This window comes from Centropristis striata, chromosome 9 (genome assembly GCF_030273125.1).
Source record: "Centropristis striata isolate RG_2023a ecotype Rhode Island chromosome 9, C.striata_1.0, whole genome shotgun sequence".
NCBI classification, from domain to species: Eukaryota; Metazoa; Chordata; class Actinopteri; order Perciformes; family Serranidae; genus Centropristis; species Centropristis striata.
Genome location: NC_081525.1, coordinates 37022242 through 37037588, shown reverse-complemented (window position 1 = coordinate 37037588; position 15347 = coordinate 37022242). Strand labels below are relative to the sequence as shown.

Here is a 15347-nt window from a genome sequence, read left to right as displayed (position 1 = left end):
TGGGCTTTATGTTGGGTGCCAGATTCAAAGAGGTCATAATACATTTTTTGCCATTTTATCCATCAGCCCCAATAAGGTTATTAACTCTTACAGTCCTGGGTGTTTTGAATTGTGGTTCTAGTGTAAACATCCCAGTCTCAGTAAACATATTCACCATGTGTTGCATGTTCAAATAGAAACACTGAATTATGAATGAAAAAAAGTTGACAAAAACGAAAACTAAGGACATTTTCACTATAATTTTAGTTAGTTTTGTAACCATGCAATACAGTTTCAGTTAGTTATCGTTTTTTAAAAACTCTAGTTTTTATTTTTATTTCAGTTAACGAAAATCTTTTTTCAATTCTAGTTTTCGTTATTTCGTTAGTTTTCGTTAACTCTAATAACCTTGATATCATGTCAACAAAAAACTATCCCCCATGTTTAAATAGTTCCAGTGTGTATATTTTAATGCTTTGTGGATCATCAGCAGGCTTAAGGCATTGCTCTGTCTTCATACATGTACATCACACAAACCACAGTTAGTAATAAATACAGTACAGGTAAAGAGGAAGCAAATGTCTGTCCTAACCAACAGGACTTGTGTCTCGTATAACCTGACAGGGAGACAGTAGAGGGGCACATTCACAACACATCGCACACACACACAGGTTTGTAAAAAAAAACACAATTTTCTTGGCACAATGGAAGTACTTGTACCACATTGCAACTGTCCAATGTGACTCGAGGAACAGAAACATTCACAAAACCTATTGCAGAATAAAGTTCAGGTCAAACCAAGACACAGTTGCATACTTTGCTAATGTAGTATATTTTCACTTTGTCTTCTAAACCATTGCTCTGTTGGTTTAGTCTATAAAAGGCAATTACAACACATTAAATGTTTACATTGTACATATCTGGCAATATCTGCTCTTCTAGCAGGATACTGGCACAGATAGGCACATAGGTCCATGTGGAAACGGTAAGAGGCTGATTTCTGCTCCATGAAATGCTTTTGTGTCCTGTAACATGTTGCCGTGTTCTCTGATCTGGTGTGGTTTGGTTTTGTGTATCAATTGTACATTTGTCTTTCACTCACAATAATGCTGTATCAAAAGTAAGTATCACTCAAGCATGAGAGAATTCAAGGCATCTATATGTTTTTCAAGCAGGTTTTCTTTTCTTTTTTTAACATCCGTCCCTCCATTCCTGTCATCTCTACTCAGAAGGTTTCCTTGAAACAGATCAAGTTGAGATGGAGAGCGGCCCACATGCATCCACTCAGTGTATGTTTCCCAGCTGACTGTAGACGTGCTCCAAGATCTGAGAGTACGCCTGGTCTTTGGGAGCGTGGCAGCTCAGAGAGCCCTGAGGGAGATGACAACAAGTTGTATAAGCAAGGTGAGCTGGATCATCACCTAATACACTACTGGTTTAAAAAACAAGTTTATATTTTTATAAATATTGTTAGAATATACACTACTGGTCAAAAGTTTTAGAACACACCAACTTTTTCAGAATTTAATTGAAAATGATGCAGTTTAATGTCTCAGTGTACTCTGAAATGAATGCACATTTGCAACTGTTAGAGCCATTTTGTACATTGTAGAGAAGCTGATAAATAATTCAGATTTGTATTTCATAAGTTTATGGTTCTTTATTGAGGTTGTAGGGGTGCCTATTGGTTCGTGGGAATTGTGCTCTTATTATTGGCTGAGATGTGTGTAACGTCATAATTGCTTACTTTGTTTTAATTAGGATTATGGAGACGAGGAGAGCACACTAGTTTTTGACCGTGCTTATAATTATTATTATTTTTGGATTGCTGCAGTTTATTGTTTGTAATGCTCAAACGAAAGGTTTTCAATAAACCATAAGAAAGAAACTGTGGGATTTTTTCGGCTTAAGACACGCGTCAACTACATCCTCACGCTCCATAATTGAAGTGTGCGTTTCAAGTAAAACTAGACGGAGCCACACTAACATTAGTCAAAAACTATGCTCGTTGAGAAAACGGCGTATACGGACGGATTTAAAATTCTTTATTGAGCATGGTAGTGTTTTGAAAGTTAAAAAAAGATTCAAAATCACATTTTATGTTGGACTAAAGGACTAAAAAAAGACACAAAATGACCAAAAAAAGACACAAAATGACAAAAAAAGACATGAAAAGAATTCAAAAATGGACAAAATAGCCCAAGACTCCATAGAGTTAAGTTGTTAACCCATTCCCTGAAAAAGGCCTTCTTGTATAATTCTGAAATGTACATTATTTTTCAGTTTTTGTTAACCTTACCTTTTTTTATTTACCTCTGGCAGTTCACCACTTACCTTTGTACCCTTTCAAGCTGTTCATTTGACTTGAACTGCTTGAATTTCAATAAAAAACTAGAAAAATTGGGGTGTTCTAAAACTTTTGACCGGTAGTGTTTGTGTCCAGGTAAGATTTATTATAATGATTTCAGCTCTTCTATAAACCCTACTACCTTGATCTTGTCCATCATGGTCGTATCAGGACACCAGTATTGGCTGAACTGGACGATGTCTGGAGCGCCCCTGTAGTAATCAACCAGCAGCATCTGAGGAGGAAATAACCGCAATGATTTTCAGTATTTATAAAAATGCACATTTTGTATTTCTCTGCAGTATTTGCATAGGGCTGAGGCTGCAGTGTCCGTACCATCTCATTCAGGACGTCACTGGTGAGGAAGTTGTCCTGTACGTATGTGACCTCGACCGCCACCGGGATGCCGTGGTCATTGGGTCGTTGCTGCAGGTAGGCAGATGATGCACAAGTTTAGAAGAAGCATGAGAACAAGTGTCTGTCTTGTGTTCCACTCAAACCGGGAATCTCCCTGGTGAAATTTCCAACTTCCGACCTCTAGGCGTTTTAAGGACCATGATGCTGATAGTAAACAAAACATGGCTGACTGTAACAAATTGCTGTTCTAACAGATGCCATGACACATTTTACTTTACAGCACTTTTATAATTGAAAACATATCTAAATATTCTGTTCACAAGCCTGATTAAATACTATAGTCTACAAATACAACACCCCCCTTCCAAATTGATTGGAAGGAATGAAATATTGGCAAATATACTTTATGTTTCCTTTTAGTTGATGATTTAACATTTACAGTATCCTCCCTCATGGGTGCTGCCATCGTGTGCCCGTTAGACCAGTAGTTCTCAACGTTTTTGAGTCGCGACCCCAAATTTAACATACATGATGTCCGCGACCCCCGCTCAATGAACACAATCTCACAACCACAGTTCAGATCACCCAAAAAAGAAACAAAATGACCACAAAATGACCAAAAAAAGACACAAAATGACCAAAAAAGGAAACAAAATGACCAAAACAGACACAATATGATCAAAAAAAACCCCAAAATTAACAAAACCAGACACAAAATGACCAAAACAGGCACAAAATGACCAAAAAACACACACAAAATCACCAAAAAAAAGACAAAATCACCAAAAAGGCACAAAATGACCAAAAACAGACAAAATGATCAAAAAAGGCACAAAATGACCAAAAGAGGAAACAAAATGACCAAAACAGACACAAAATGATCAAAAAAGGCACAAAATGACCAAAAAAAGAAACAAAATGACCAAAAAAAGACACAAAATCACCAAAAAACACACACAAAATCACCAAAAAAAGACACAAAATCACCAAAAAAGGCACAAAATGACCAAAAAAAAGACACAAAATCACCAAAAAACACACACAAAATCACCAAAAAACACACACAAAATCACCAAAGAAAGACATTAAATGACCAAAAAGACTAAAACACTGAAAAATGCTTTGGCGACCACCAGAAATCATCGCGCGACCCCAATTGGGGTCCCGACCCCAAGGTTGAGAATAGCTGCGTTAGACAACTTCTTTATGAAGTAGATGGGTTTGCACCAAGTTTACAATTAGGAAGTCTAACTTTGAGTGGTGGTCCATTTTTCTAGTGAGAGGCCGGACATTTTTCAACTAGTCTGGATTGCAGCATAAATGAACAATATCAGAAAAGAGTAAAAGTATGGAATAAGAAAGTGATCAGTTTATTGATGTCTGTGTGCTCACCTCAGGTGGTGGTACGACCCAGAATGGGGTTATTGTGGATGCCACACCTTGATTGCCGTGATAATACGGTCCTGAAAAGAAAAAAAAGAGTTTAAATGATTTCCCTCTAAGACGTTAATCGCAATTTGGCAGCAATAATTGTGGAGCAAGTGCTTGTTACCTAAATGTTTTCACATCTCCCTGTAAAGGAATTATTCACAGAGAATTTCCTTAATGTATCACATCAATATACTGTAACCCCACACTGTATATAAAGGCAGGCACGCACCACAGATGATGCCCAGACAGGGCTGGAAGCCATTGTTTGAACCCTGCAGCCTCAGCTGATGGTCCATCTGGGAGTCGATGTCCTGCAACGACGGCAGAGCTGGACCTCGCGGGTGACTGTGGTACCAGCCCACCAACGACAGGCCGCGCATGAACAGGTTCTGACAGATCTGGAGCAGAGGCAACACGACAGACGCTGGTTAGAAACACAAGAACAATTTTGCTTTAATGTAAAGTGATTTTTACAGTTATTTCGTATGGACTTGCCAATTTTGCTCCGCAATAACTAATTCAGATCTTTAGATCCATTTTTCGATGCAAAACAACAACGTGTGTGTGTGTGTGTGTGTGTGTGTGTTTGTCTTCATATAGTTGTGAGGACCAACCCATGGCAGAATACCAACATTGTGAGGACATTTGTAGTTGTGAGGACATTTTTTCCAGTCCTCACAAAGAAAATGCTAGGATAGCCTCTAAAGGCCTTAATTAATCATCTGTATGAATTTCAGGGAAGGTCCTAACAGAGATGGTAAACCCTGAAATGTGTGTGTTGGGCTAGGGGAAGTGGTGGTCCTCACAACTACACAACGACATGTATGTGTGTGTGTGTGTGTGTGTGTGTGTGTGTGTGTGTGTGTGTGTGTGTGTGTGTGTGTTCTTGTACTTCCTACATAGTGAGGACCACAACACGTTTTTAACCAACAGAGTGAGGACATTTTTGCAAAGTGAGGACATTTCTTTCGGACACTTCTTTAAAGGCTTTTTTGAGATTTCAGACTTTGTTTTAAGGGTTAAAGGTTACATGATAATGATTATTAACTGAAACTGTATTGTGTGGTTACAAAACTACCTAAATTATAGTGAAAATGTCCTTCATTTTCGTCTTTGTCAACTTTTTTCATGCATAATGAAGATGGATAAGACAAAGGAAATAAAGGCAAAATTTACTGTGACCTCTTTTAATCTCCCACCCAACAAATACCCCATTACAAAAAACTAAAACTAAACTAAAACTAAAGCATTTCAAAAAATAAATACTTAACTAAAACTAGCAAACTCACTTTAAACACTCATTAAAACTAACTGAATTTGAAAACAAAAATTCACAACAGAATTAAAACTAAAACTAATGAAAAATCCAAAACTATTATAACCGTATATCAGTATTCCAGTGAGCGCCCTCACAAAGATAGAAGTACAAGAATGTGTGTGTGTGTGTGTGTGTGTGTGTGTGTGTGTGTGTGTGTTAAAATTTGCTAATATTAGTGTACAGAATCTAAAAGGATGGACACAAACAGTCTTCATGTTGTTGCAGTTTGTATTCCAAGATTGTTGACAGAATTAACTAATATTTAAAGCCAATTTAATAGAGAAAAAAAATCTTAAGGGTTAAATGGATAGTTTGGATCCACAGCAGCTCTTTGTTTAGCTTCCATAACTGTACTCCTGCCTGCTACAAAATGCAGTCAGCGTTAACTTTCCAGTGATGGTAACTCAAGAGTCGGTTCTTGGGTTTCTAGTTTTTGGAGAGACAGGTGCATGTTGACGCTGGCTGCTGAGCTGCCCTGCGGCACCTGAAGGAACTTGTGAATTTTTAAAAAGGATTTCATTCACTGTCATGTTTCCTGAAGGCATACATGCTGTTCATACAGACTACTGATTCACTGGCCATGTGTTACCTCCTCCTCCACAGCAGAAGCAGAGTCTCTGTCTGCCAGCCTGGTCCGACAGGGGAAGGCCCTTAAGACTGTCAGCACTGAAACGCATCAACCACAGAGAGAAAGATGCTGAGGTTAAAAATGGCTTCACCTTCCGCATCTAAAGGTCAACTAAGGAAATTACAAACTGCCCAGAACAGGGCTGCCAGGTTGGTTTTACATTGTTCCATAAGAACAAACACTATCAGTATGCACCGTCAACTTTCCTGGTTAATGGTAGAGTACAGGTTGGCGTGCAATACAACAAAATTTTTTAGAAACACTGTCTATTCTTTTCAACCTGTTTTCTTATATAACCAAATTGTCAGATGTGATCAGGTTCATTCTTATGTGACAAGGTCAGCTAATGGTGGTCAGATGATGTTACCATGTCCAAAATCAAATGCCTTAAAGAGAACAGTTATTTATCGTGCTATCAGTTATTGGAATAATTGCCCACTGAATATACGTGAACTGAATAGTAAAGTATCTTTAAATTATTACTTGAGAATGCAGTATTTAAATTTGTGAGTAGTGAATTAACATATTTACTGTATGAAAGTGAGAATTAATGTAATAGATATGAATGTAATAACTTATTCGGAATGATTTCTGATGACGTATATAATAATGTCTACAATGTTTAATTGTTGACAAAATGACCAAAAAAGACACAAAATGACCAAGAAAGGCACAAATTGACCACAAAATGATAATAAAGAGACAAAATGACCCAAAAAAAAGACAAAAAATGACCAAAAAAGACACAAAATGACCAGAAAAGGCACAAATTGACCAAAAAAGGCAGCTTAAAGAGAACAGTTATTTATCGTGCTATCAGTTATTGGAATAATTTCCCACTGAATATACGTGAACTGAATAGTGAAGTATCTTTTAATTATTACTTGAGAATGCAGTATTTAAATTTGTGAGTAGTGAATTAACATATTTACTGTATGAAAGTGAGAATTAATGTAATAGATATGAATGTAATAACTTATTCGGAATGATTTCTGATGACGTATATAATAATGTCTACAATGTTTAATTGTTAAGTGATTTTTGTTTTGTCTCGTGGACCCCAGGAAGACTAGCTCCTCCCACTTTTGGTGACAGCTAATGGGGATCTTTTTAACAATAAACAATAATAAACCTTCTTGGCTTCACTTTTTTTTTTTGTTATTGTACTCACATTGTGTGTTTGTATCCCATCTTCCCCCGAGGTATCCCACCACCTCACTGGTGGTCAGGTGACAGTGGAAGTCCTGAAGAGAATAAAAAGCAGGTAACTGGGTTTCCTAACTGTCCATCAGTGCTCAACTACGCTGTTTTAGACGTGACTGTCACTTACCATTAGCAGCAGCACATTACTGGACACGGCTACATTAAAAGGCTGGAATCTGTTGATGGCTGAGAAGGCGGACAGCTCCACCAGTGTGTGTGGATCTCTGAGGATAAAAGTAAGAGTCTATCACACTTACAGGCTTATAAAACGACATCGATCTTTCAGAGTAACAGTCGGTACCTGGCAGCATCTCTGGTGCCCAAGGTGCAATATCTGACAGGAATTCTCTCTCTGTCTGATCTCCGGGAAACCATTACGTCTGTAACAGTGAAGATGGACATTTGTTTTCCAGTTTAAAGCATTACCAAGACATTTAAAACCAAAAAACAAGTCATGTAGGTTGGTTTGCTCCTTTAAAAGCCACTACTTAGTGCATTTCATGGACAGTGAATTATGTCAGGTTAGCTTTAGACAATGCAGGGAAAAGTATTAGGTAAAAGAACTAAGAAAACACTGAAAATACTCCACTACAAGTGAAATTCCCACATTAATAACTTTATTGAAGTAAAAGTATGTTTCAGTAAAAAAGTATGAAAATGCAAAGTACTCATTGTTCCCTTTCAGTATTTTTACTTTATATATGATATTTGTGGATTAATATTACTGCTGCATGAATGTGTATGTTACATTTAGCTGCTAGATGTTTAAGTTTGAATGATTTTTAACTCCATTATACACTGTTGACCACTTAAATCTACAGCAATGCCAGAACCATATGTCTTTAAAATTTCAACTTTTCTTGTCAGAAAAACAGTTTTGTGATGCTGCATTTTCCAGCTGATCCAAGAAAGGTTTTTAAAGAGTATTTTGTAGCTGAAGACATGGGAGAAAACAAAAGCATTTAAATTCAGGAATTCTCTCTCTGTCTGATCTCCGGGAAACCATTACGTCTGTAACAGTGAAGATGGACATTTGTTTTCCAGTTTCTTCAAAAAATCATGAAACTTTTACACTCTACAGCGGTAGAGAAGATGAGACTTATACCACTTAATCCAGGTTTGTTGTTCTTGTTCTTCTCATCTGCCTGCAGGGCTGTCTTCCCTTCCTCTTCATCCTCGTCATCATCCTCCTCACTCACCAGGCTCTGGCAGCGGAAAAAATAAACAATGCATGATGTAGGACAGTGTAGATCATGGGTCTCAAACTCGCGGCCCGCGGGCCAATTGCGGCCCTCGTCACGATATTTTGTGGCCCCCACCTTGATATGAAAGTTTAATGTGAGTTTTATATGAATGACACTTTACTGTGTTGTGTGTGGAAGGTCCCTTTTATTACTTTTTTTGGGTAATTTTGTCTTTTTTTAAATAATTTTGTCTTTTTTAATAATTTTGTGTCTTTTTTGGTAATTATGTGTCTTTTTTAAATAATTTTGTGACTTTTTTAAGTAATTTAGTTTTTTTCTGTCATTTTGTGTCTTTTTGGTCACTTTGTGTATTTTTTTGGGTCATTTTGTGTATTTTTTTTGGTCATTTTGTGTCTTTTTAACGTATTGTTTTAACGTAATGTAGTGTTTTTTCAGTCATTTTGTCTTTTTTTGTAAATTTTTTTTTTTTTTTGTGTTTTAAATAGTATGGTTTGGTTTCTTGTCATTGTTAAATGACTTCAACTAATCAACTTTTTTCTCAGTTTTCAAGATTCGTTCACTGTGGAGGCATATGAGAAAAACAAAAGAAAACTTCACAAATATAAGGTAACACAGGGTGAGTAATATATGTGAAAATGATTATTTTGCAGGGTAAAGGGTAATTCCTTTAGAAAAAGTGAAAGGAATCTGCCAGTGAAATGAGAATATTTCACATTTCAGCACTTGTTTCAAGTGTTTCCTAAAAGATACATTTGTCTTTATCCGAGAGCAGAAACCTCTTCTTTCTTGTTTCACAACAGACACTCTATTTCTCAAAAAAAAATCTTGAAACATGTCGTTTACAATTGGAAACACTTAGAGCTCACTTGGCTCCACACTAAGGCCACAACCTATGACGAAGGATTTTTTTTTTTACATAAATTGGTCTTTTGCCTCTTTCCGATTTCATCATCCCTCTTTCACAATCAGCCGTTATTTTCTTTCTACCCTGGTTTTCCTTTCTTCTCTCTGCGTGTCAATAATAAAACAATAATGCAGTTTCTGTACTGAACCGTGAACTAACTGTCTAACTACATGTTCAGGGAAAACCTGCCACCTGAACATTTAGTTATACTGTAATACTAAAAACTTTAAAGGCTTCATCCTATTTGAGCTTCATTATTCATTCTTTAAACCTGAATCAACACTTTATCTTGGTACACATTAAATAAAAATAAACTGTTTAGAAATAGCTTCAAGTCAAACTTTGTTTGGTGTTAAACTTGATACTGCAGATATTCACATGTTGCCTAGTTACACTACCGGTCAAAAGTTTTAGAACACCCCAGTTTTTCCAGTTTTTTATTTAAATTCAAGCAGTTCAAGTCAAATGAACAGCTTGAAAGGGTACAAAGGTAGGTGGTGAACTGCCAGAGGTAAATAAAAAAAGGTAAGGTTAACAAAAACTGAAAAATAATGTACATTTCAGAATTATACAAGAAGGCCTTTTTCAGGGAACAAGAAATGGGTTAACAACTTAACTCTATGGAGTCTCTGGCTATTTTGTCCATTTTTGAATTCTTTTCATGTCTTTGTAAGTCATTTTGTGTCTTTTTTTGGTCATTTTGTGTCTTTTTTTAAGTCATTTTGTGTCTTTTGGTGTCTTTTTTGTAATTTTGTGTCTTTTTTTGGTCATTTTGTGTCTTTTTTGGTCATTTTGTGTCTTTTTTTGGTCATTTTGTGTCTTTTTTGGTCATTTTGTGTCTTTTTTTGGTCATTTTGTGTCTTTTTTAAGTCATTTTGTGTCTTTTGGTGTCTTTTTTTGTCATTTTGTGTCTTTTTTGGTCATTTTGTGTCTTTTTTTGGTCATTTTGTGTCTTTTTTAAGTCATTTGGTGTCTTTTGGTGTCTTTTTTTGTCATTTTGTGTCTTTTTTTGGTCATTTTGTGTCTTTTTTTAGTCCTTTAGTCCAACATAAAATGTGATTTTGAATCTTTTTTTTACTTTCAAAACACTATCATGCTCAATAAAGAATTTTAAATGTTGCAAATGTGCATTCATTTCAGAGTACACTGAGACATTAAACTGCATCATTTTCAATTAAATTCTGGAAAAGTTGGTGTGTTCTCAAACTTTTGACCAGTAGTGTACATTCTAACAATATTTATAAAAATATAAACTCACCATGTCTGCGCTGGGTTGGTACTTGTGCAGCCAGGTGGTTTTGTACTGAACCAGCTTCTGTCCCCGGTAGCGAACAGATGCCCAACCACAACCAGACTTCTTGGCTGGGTTGACCAGACGTTTGCAATGTGTGGCCCAGGCGCTGGGGGAGTTGAAGATCTGGCCCGTCTCCACCCACCTGATTTTCCCATCAGTCAACAGGTCTCCTACAAAGTTCTTACCCTGAGGGGAGCAGAGAAGAGACATTGGTAACGCTTTATATTAAGGTCCTTGTAATAACCATTAATTAACAAGTAATAAGGCCCTTGTAAGTCCTTACAAGATGCTTTTTAACATTATTGTGTGTTATAAGCTTATATAAGTGTTAAAATAATAATAATGGCATTATAATACAGCTAATAGCAGGCTATAAGAGATTTATAAGCACTTATAAGAAACTTGTTAACAGTTTGCAAATGCTTAAGAACATTAATAATTAATAAAAGCCTCATGAGTATCTTATAATTGTTCATAATGGCATTACAAACACCCATGACCCACCCATTATGTCTTTGCCATTCCTTTATTAATCTTATTTTGTTTGCTTATTGATATTAAAATATACTTTATTGCTCATCTATTATAAGTTAACTATGCTTTTTGCAACTACCGGATCTAAAGCGAGAACAATGCCTTATTACTTGTTAATTAATGGTTATTAAGGACCTTATTATAAAGCGTTACCGAGACATTTAAAACCAAAAAACAAGTCATGTAGGTTGGTTTGCTCCTTTAAAAGCCACTACTTAGTGCATTTCATGGTCAGTGTGTTATGTCAGGTTAGCTTTAGACAATGCAGGAAAAAGTATTCAGATCCTTTACGAAGGTAAAAGAACTAAGAAAACACTGAAAATACTCCACTACAAGTGAAATTCCCACATTAATAACTTTATTGAAGTAAAAGTATGTATCAGTAAAAAAGTATGAAAATGACATGTTAATAACATAATACTAATTATCCAAGTCAAATTGATCTGTTAAGGGGTAGGACTAGATAAGTTTTTTTACTTCCTCCTACCCCCTTTCGAGCATGCAGAAAGTGTCTGTTTTTTTAATGTGTTGCTTTTTTGTTTTGTTTTTTATTTATTCATCTATTAATATTTAAACTTGTTTTTTTTTTTTATTGCTTGCATGTTCGAAATAAAGATAATCAATCAATCATGAAATCAAAACACTTGCACCAGTGGCGGTTCTACACAGGGGCCTACAGGGGCCACTGCCCCTGTGAAGAAGCCCTTGGCCCCTGCTGTGGCCCCTGTGTCAAATTAATATTTAAATGATCAATTTATAATGATGAACAACGGAACAATTTTTACCTACTTTTTGTTCAAACAATATCTCATTGTGCACAAAAGGAACCCAGAATGTGTCCATTGTATAATAGTTTAATTGTGCAATAAAAGCTTGTGTATATAAAAGAAGATCATTCTGACTGCACTTTCAAAATAAAAATTAAGTAATTGTGCACAAAAATGAGAAATGTCATTGTTGTACAAAAATAATTATTGTTGGTAAGTCTCATTGTTTCAATCAGTGTGTTTGTATCTTCCAAATATACTTAAATTAGATTTTTAAATAAGCTAAAATAAAGGTTTTGAATGCCTAAATATCATCTCCGCCGTTTTTTAATGTGCCCCTCTGATTAAACACTGGCCCCTGCTTGGCCCCCACAGCAGAACTGGTCTAGAACCACCACTGACTTGCACGCTGTACATAGGTACAGCACCTGAGTATAAGTCACATATTCCACCACTGGCTTTTAACGACACTTGCATAAATGATGAGCAACAACATTCTTACTGTGCCCAGCTGTGTGTGTGTGTTATTACCAGGTAGTGGATAGCCAGGACGCCGTCCCCCGGCTCCACCAGGCCGTCCTTCAGCAGCACCCTCAGGGTGATGCCTCTCCGGGTCAGCAGGGAGCCCCGGCCGGAGCTGGACCTCAGGTCAGCCTCCTCCCCTCCGCTCAGCTCCTCCTCATCCTCCTCTCCTCCATCCTCCACCACCTGTGGAGAACTGGGTGGCTCTGAGCCTGAGGACACACACACACACACACACACACATACACACATATTGATGTATCCTAATGTGCTCAGGGTCTGCTTGAGTGATATGTGGGTGTAATGTTGAAAACCATAACCATGGCATGTTTTGCTGCATGTAAACAATGTTTTCTCATCAAACAGCCTCTAATGAAAGGTCATATCACTCTGAGGCTTCATAATTAGCCAAAGCACCTGGATACCAGTTAAACATCTGGATATCAAAGTTGCATCAGGAACAAAGCCAATTCAAATGGCCATTATTTTAATTATAATGACTTTATAATGACTGTAATGGCAGCCGGCATCATTCATAATTGCAGCATGCTAAAATGATAGCAGCCCTATCATGGTGAAAGGAATAATAAGGGGCCAAAACAGGCGGAAGATAATCTAAATTGGCTTTTCATTAATTACGGCTAAGCTATGCGGTTGGCCTTTTGTTTTCCACCTCCCATTAGGCTCCCTCCGCAAGAAAGAGGCCTGTTCCCTCTCTGTTAATTTCCCCCAGAATTACAATTAAAGCCCTCTTTCATTATTCTCACCCATATCTCTGAACGCGTCGGAGAGCGCCTTTAAATCCAACTCGGTGAAAAGCTGCTCCTTTTCCGGGCACTTGAGGCTGTGCTGGGGTTGAGCTCCGGGCAGATTTCACAGAGACACTTCGCCACACTAGCTCCGGCTATTATTCAAAAACATAAAATGAAGGCGTCTGTGGCTCTGCAGTGTAGTTTCCTTGTTGTGTTGCTTTAATGTCAGTTCCCCTCCCCTTTCTTTCTCCCTCTCCCCGTCCTTGTCACTCTCCCTGTGTTCTTCTGTCTGACGTGCCATGCCGGTCCGTCTGCCATTATTCACACATTCATAAGACTAAAAATACTACGCCGTCATTAATAATGTAAAACTATCGGCGGGGGTTGCAGGAAACGTCTTAAATGTTCTGAAAATGCAAACAATGTAGCCATTAATCTGCGTTTCCTGCGGAGAGATGAAGTGTCGCCTCGAGCGCGTAAACCAGACGCTGTTTTGGCATTTAGGCAGATTAAAAGTACATCCTGAAGATTATAGCTGCTTCTTTTCTGAGAAACACTACATCGGAGCTACGGTCAGTGAATTGTGTGGTGTTATAACACGACCTTGTCCCGTAATTTACTATGTTACACTGGGGCTTTCTTTCTTCACTACACCGAGATGTTCCTTCTTTATCTCCGCAAAGAAGCACATTTACCGGGAAGCAGCCTGCGGAGGGCAGCAAACCTCCAGCAGAGTCTCACTGGCTACAGTTACCTCCACCTGGTGGTTACACACACATATATTGTATATATATATATATATATATATACACATATATATATATATGTATATATACACACAATATATGTATATATATATATGTATATATACACACAATATATGTATATATATATATGTATATATACACACAATATATGTATACATATATACACATATATATACAATATATATGTGTGTATATATATATATATATATATATACAATATATGTATACATATATACACACATATATACAATATATATGTGTGTATATATATATATATATATATATATATATATATATATATATATATACAATATATGTGTGTATATATATATATACAATATATGTATATATATATACACAATATATGTATATATATATATATACAATATATGTATATATATATACACAATATATGTATATATATATATATATATATATATATATATATATACAATATATGTATATGTAACTGCAGTGGTGGAATGTAACAAAGTACATTTACTCAAGTACTGTACTTAAGTACAATTTTGAGGTACATGTACTTTACTTGAGTATTTCCATTTTATGTGACTTTATACTTCTACTCCACAACATTTAGAGGCAAATATTGTACTTTTTAGTCCACTACATTTAGCTGACAGCTTTAGTTACTTTTCAGGTCGAGATTTAACATAAAAACACAATCAATTTAAAGTGATTAGACATTTTATTAAATTAAACCACATAACAGTATATTTAGTGGTTAAAATAAGCCCTGGCTTGAGAAAATAAACCACTGCTTAGATAATTGCATCAAAAACAATAATTTAATAATATATTTGACAACCTGAGTGGGTCCATTCTGCATAATGAGTACTTTTACTTTTAGTACTTCAAGCACATTTTGATGCTGATATTTTTGTACTTTTACTCAAGTAAGGTTTTGAATGCAGGACTTTTACTTGTTCTGGAGTAATCTCACATTGTAGTATTAGTACTTTTACTTAAGTAAGGGATCTGAAAACTTGTTCCACCACTGTGTAACTGTCTTATAAATATCTATGGTCATACAGACCTGTGTTAGGCTTCAAATGGCTCTGAAATGTCGTTACAGATACAGTTAGTTGTCAGTGAAGCTGTTTACTCACTACATTTTAGAGGCAAATATTGCACTTTTTACTACTCCACTACATTTAGCTGTCCGCTTTAGTTATTTTTCAGGTCGAGATTTAACATGAAAAATACATGATCATGTTAAAGTGATTAGACTTTTTGGTAACGCTTTATAATAAGGTCCTTAATAACCATTAATTAACAAGTAATAAGGCATTGTTCTCGCTTTAGATGCGGTAGTTGCAAA

At 36.3% G+C, this 15347-nt stretch overlaps 1 protein-coding gene across 1 annotated transcript; it reads right to left on the bottom strand.

The window, feature by feature from the left end:
• Positions 1-422: 422 nt before the first annotated feature.
• On the bottom strand, positions 423-13938 carry mpnd (MPN domain containing). Its single transcript, XM_059341974.1, has 13 exons — positions 13257-13938; positions 12499-12701; positions 10631-10852; positions 8369-8468; positions 7565-7643; positions 7391-7487; positions 7232-7304; positions 6022-6098; positions 4344-4512; positions 4076-4146; positions 2663-2752; positions 2469-2561; positions 423-1350 (listed from the first exon to the last, which is right to left on the bottom strand). Exons 1-13 carry the CDS (start codon positions 13258-13260, stop codon positions 1264-1266), a joined length of 1365 nt encoding a protein of 454 aa, XP_059197957.1. The 5' UTR covers positions 13261-13938; the 3' UTR covers positions 423-1263.
• Between the last annotated feature and the right edge of the window lie 1409 nt (positions 13939-15347).

Coding starts and splice junctions, on each gene's coding strand:
- mpnd (XM_059341974.1), bottom strand. Junction 7,488..7,564: donor GGCACCAGAGATGCTGCCAG/GTACCGACTGTT, acceptor TTTTATCCTCAG/AGATCCACACACACTGGTGG. Junction 4,513..6,021: donor CTTCTGCTGTGGAGGAGGAG/GTAACACATGGC, acceptor CCTCTGCTCCAG/ATCTGTCAGAACCTGTTCAT.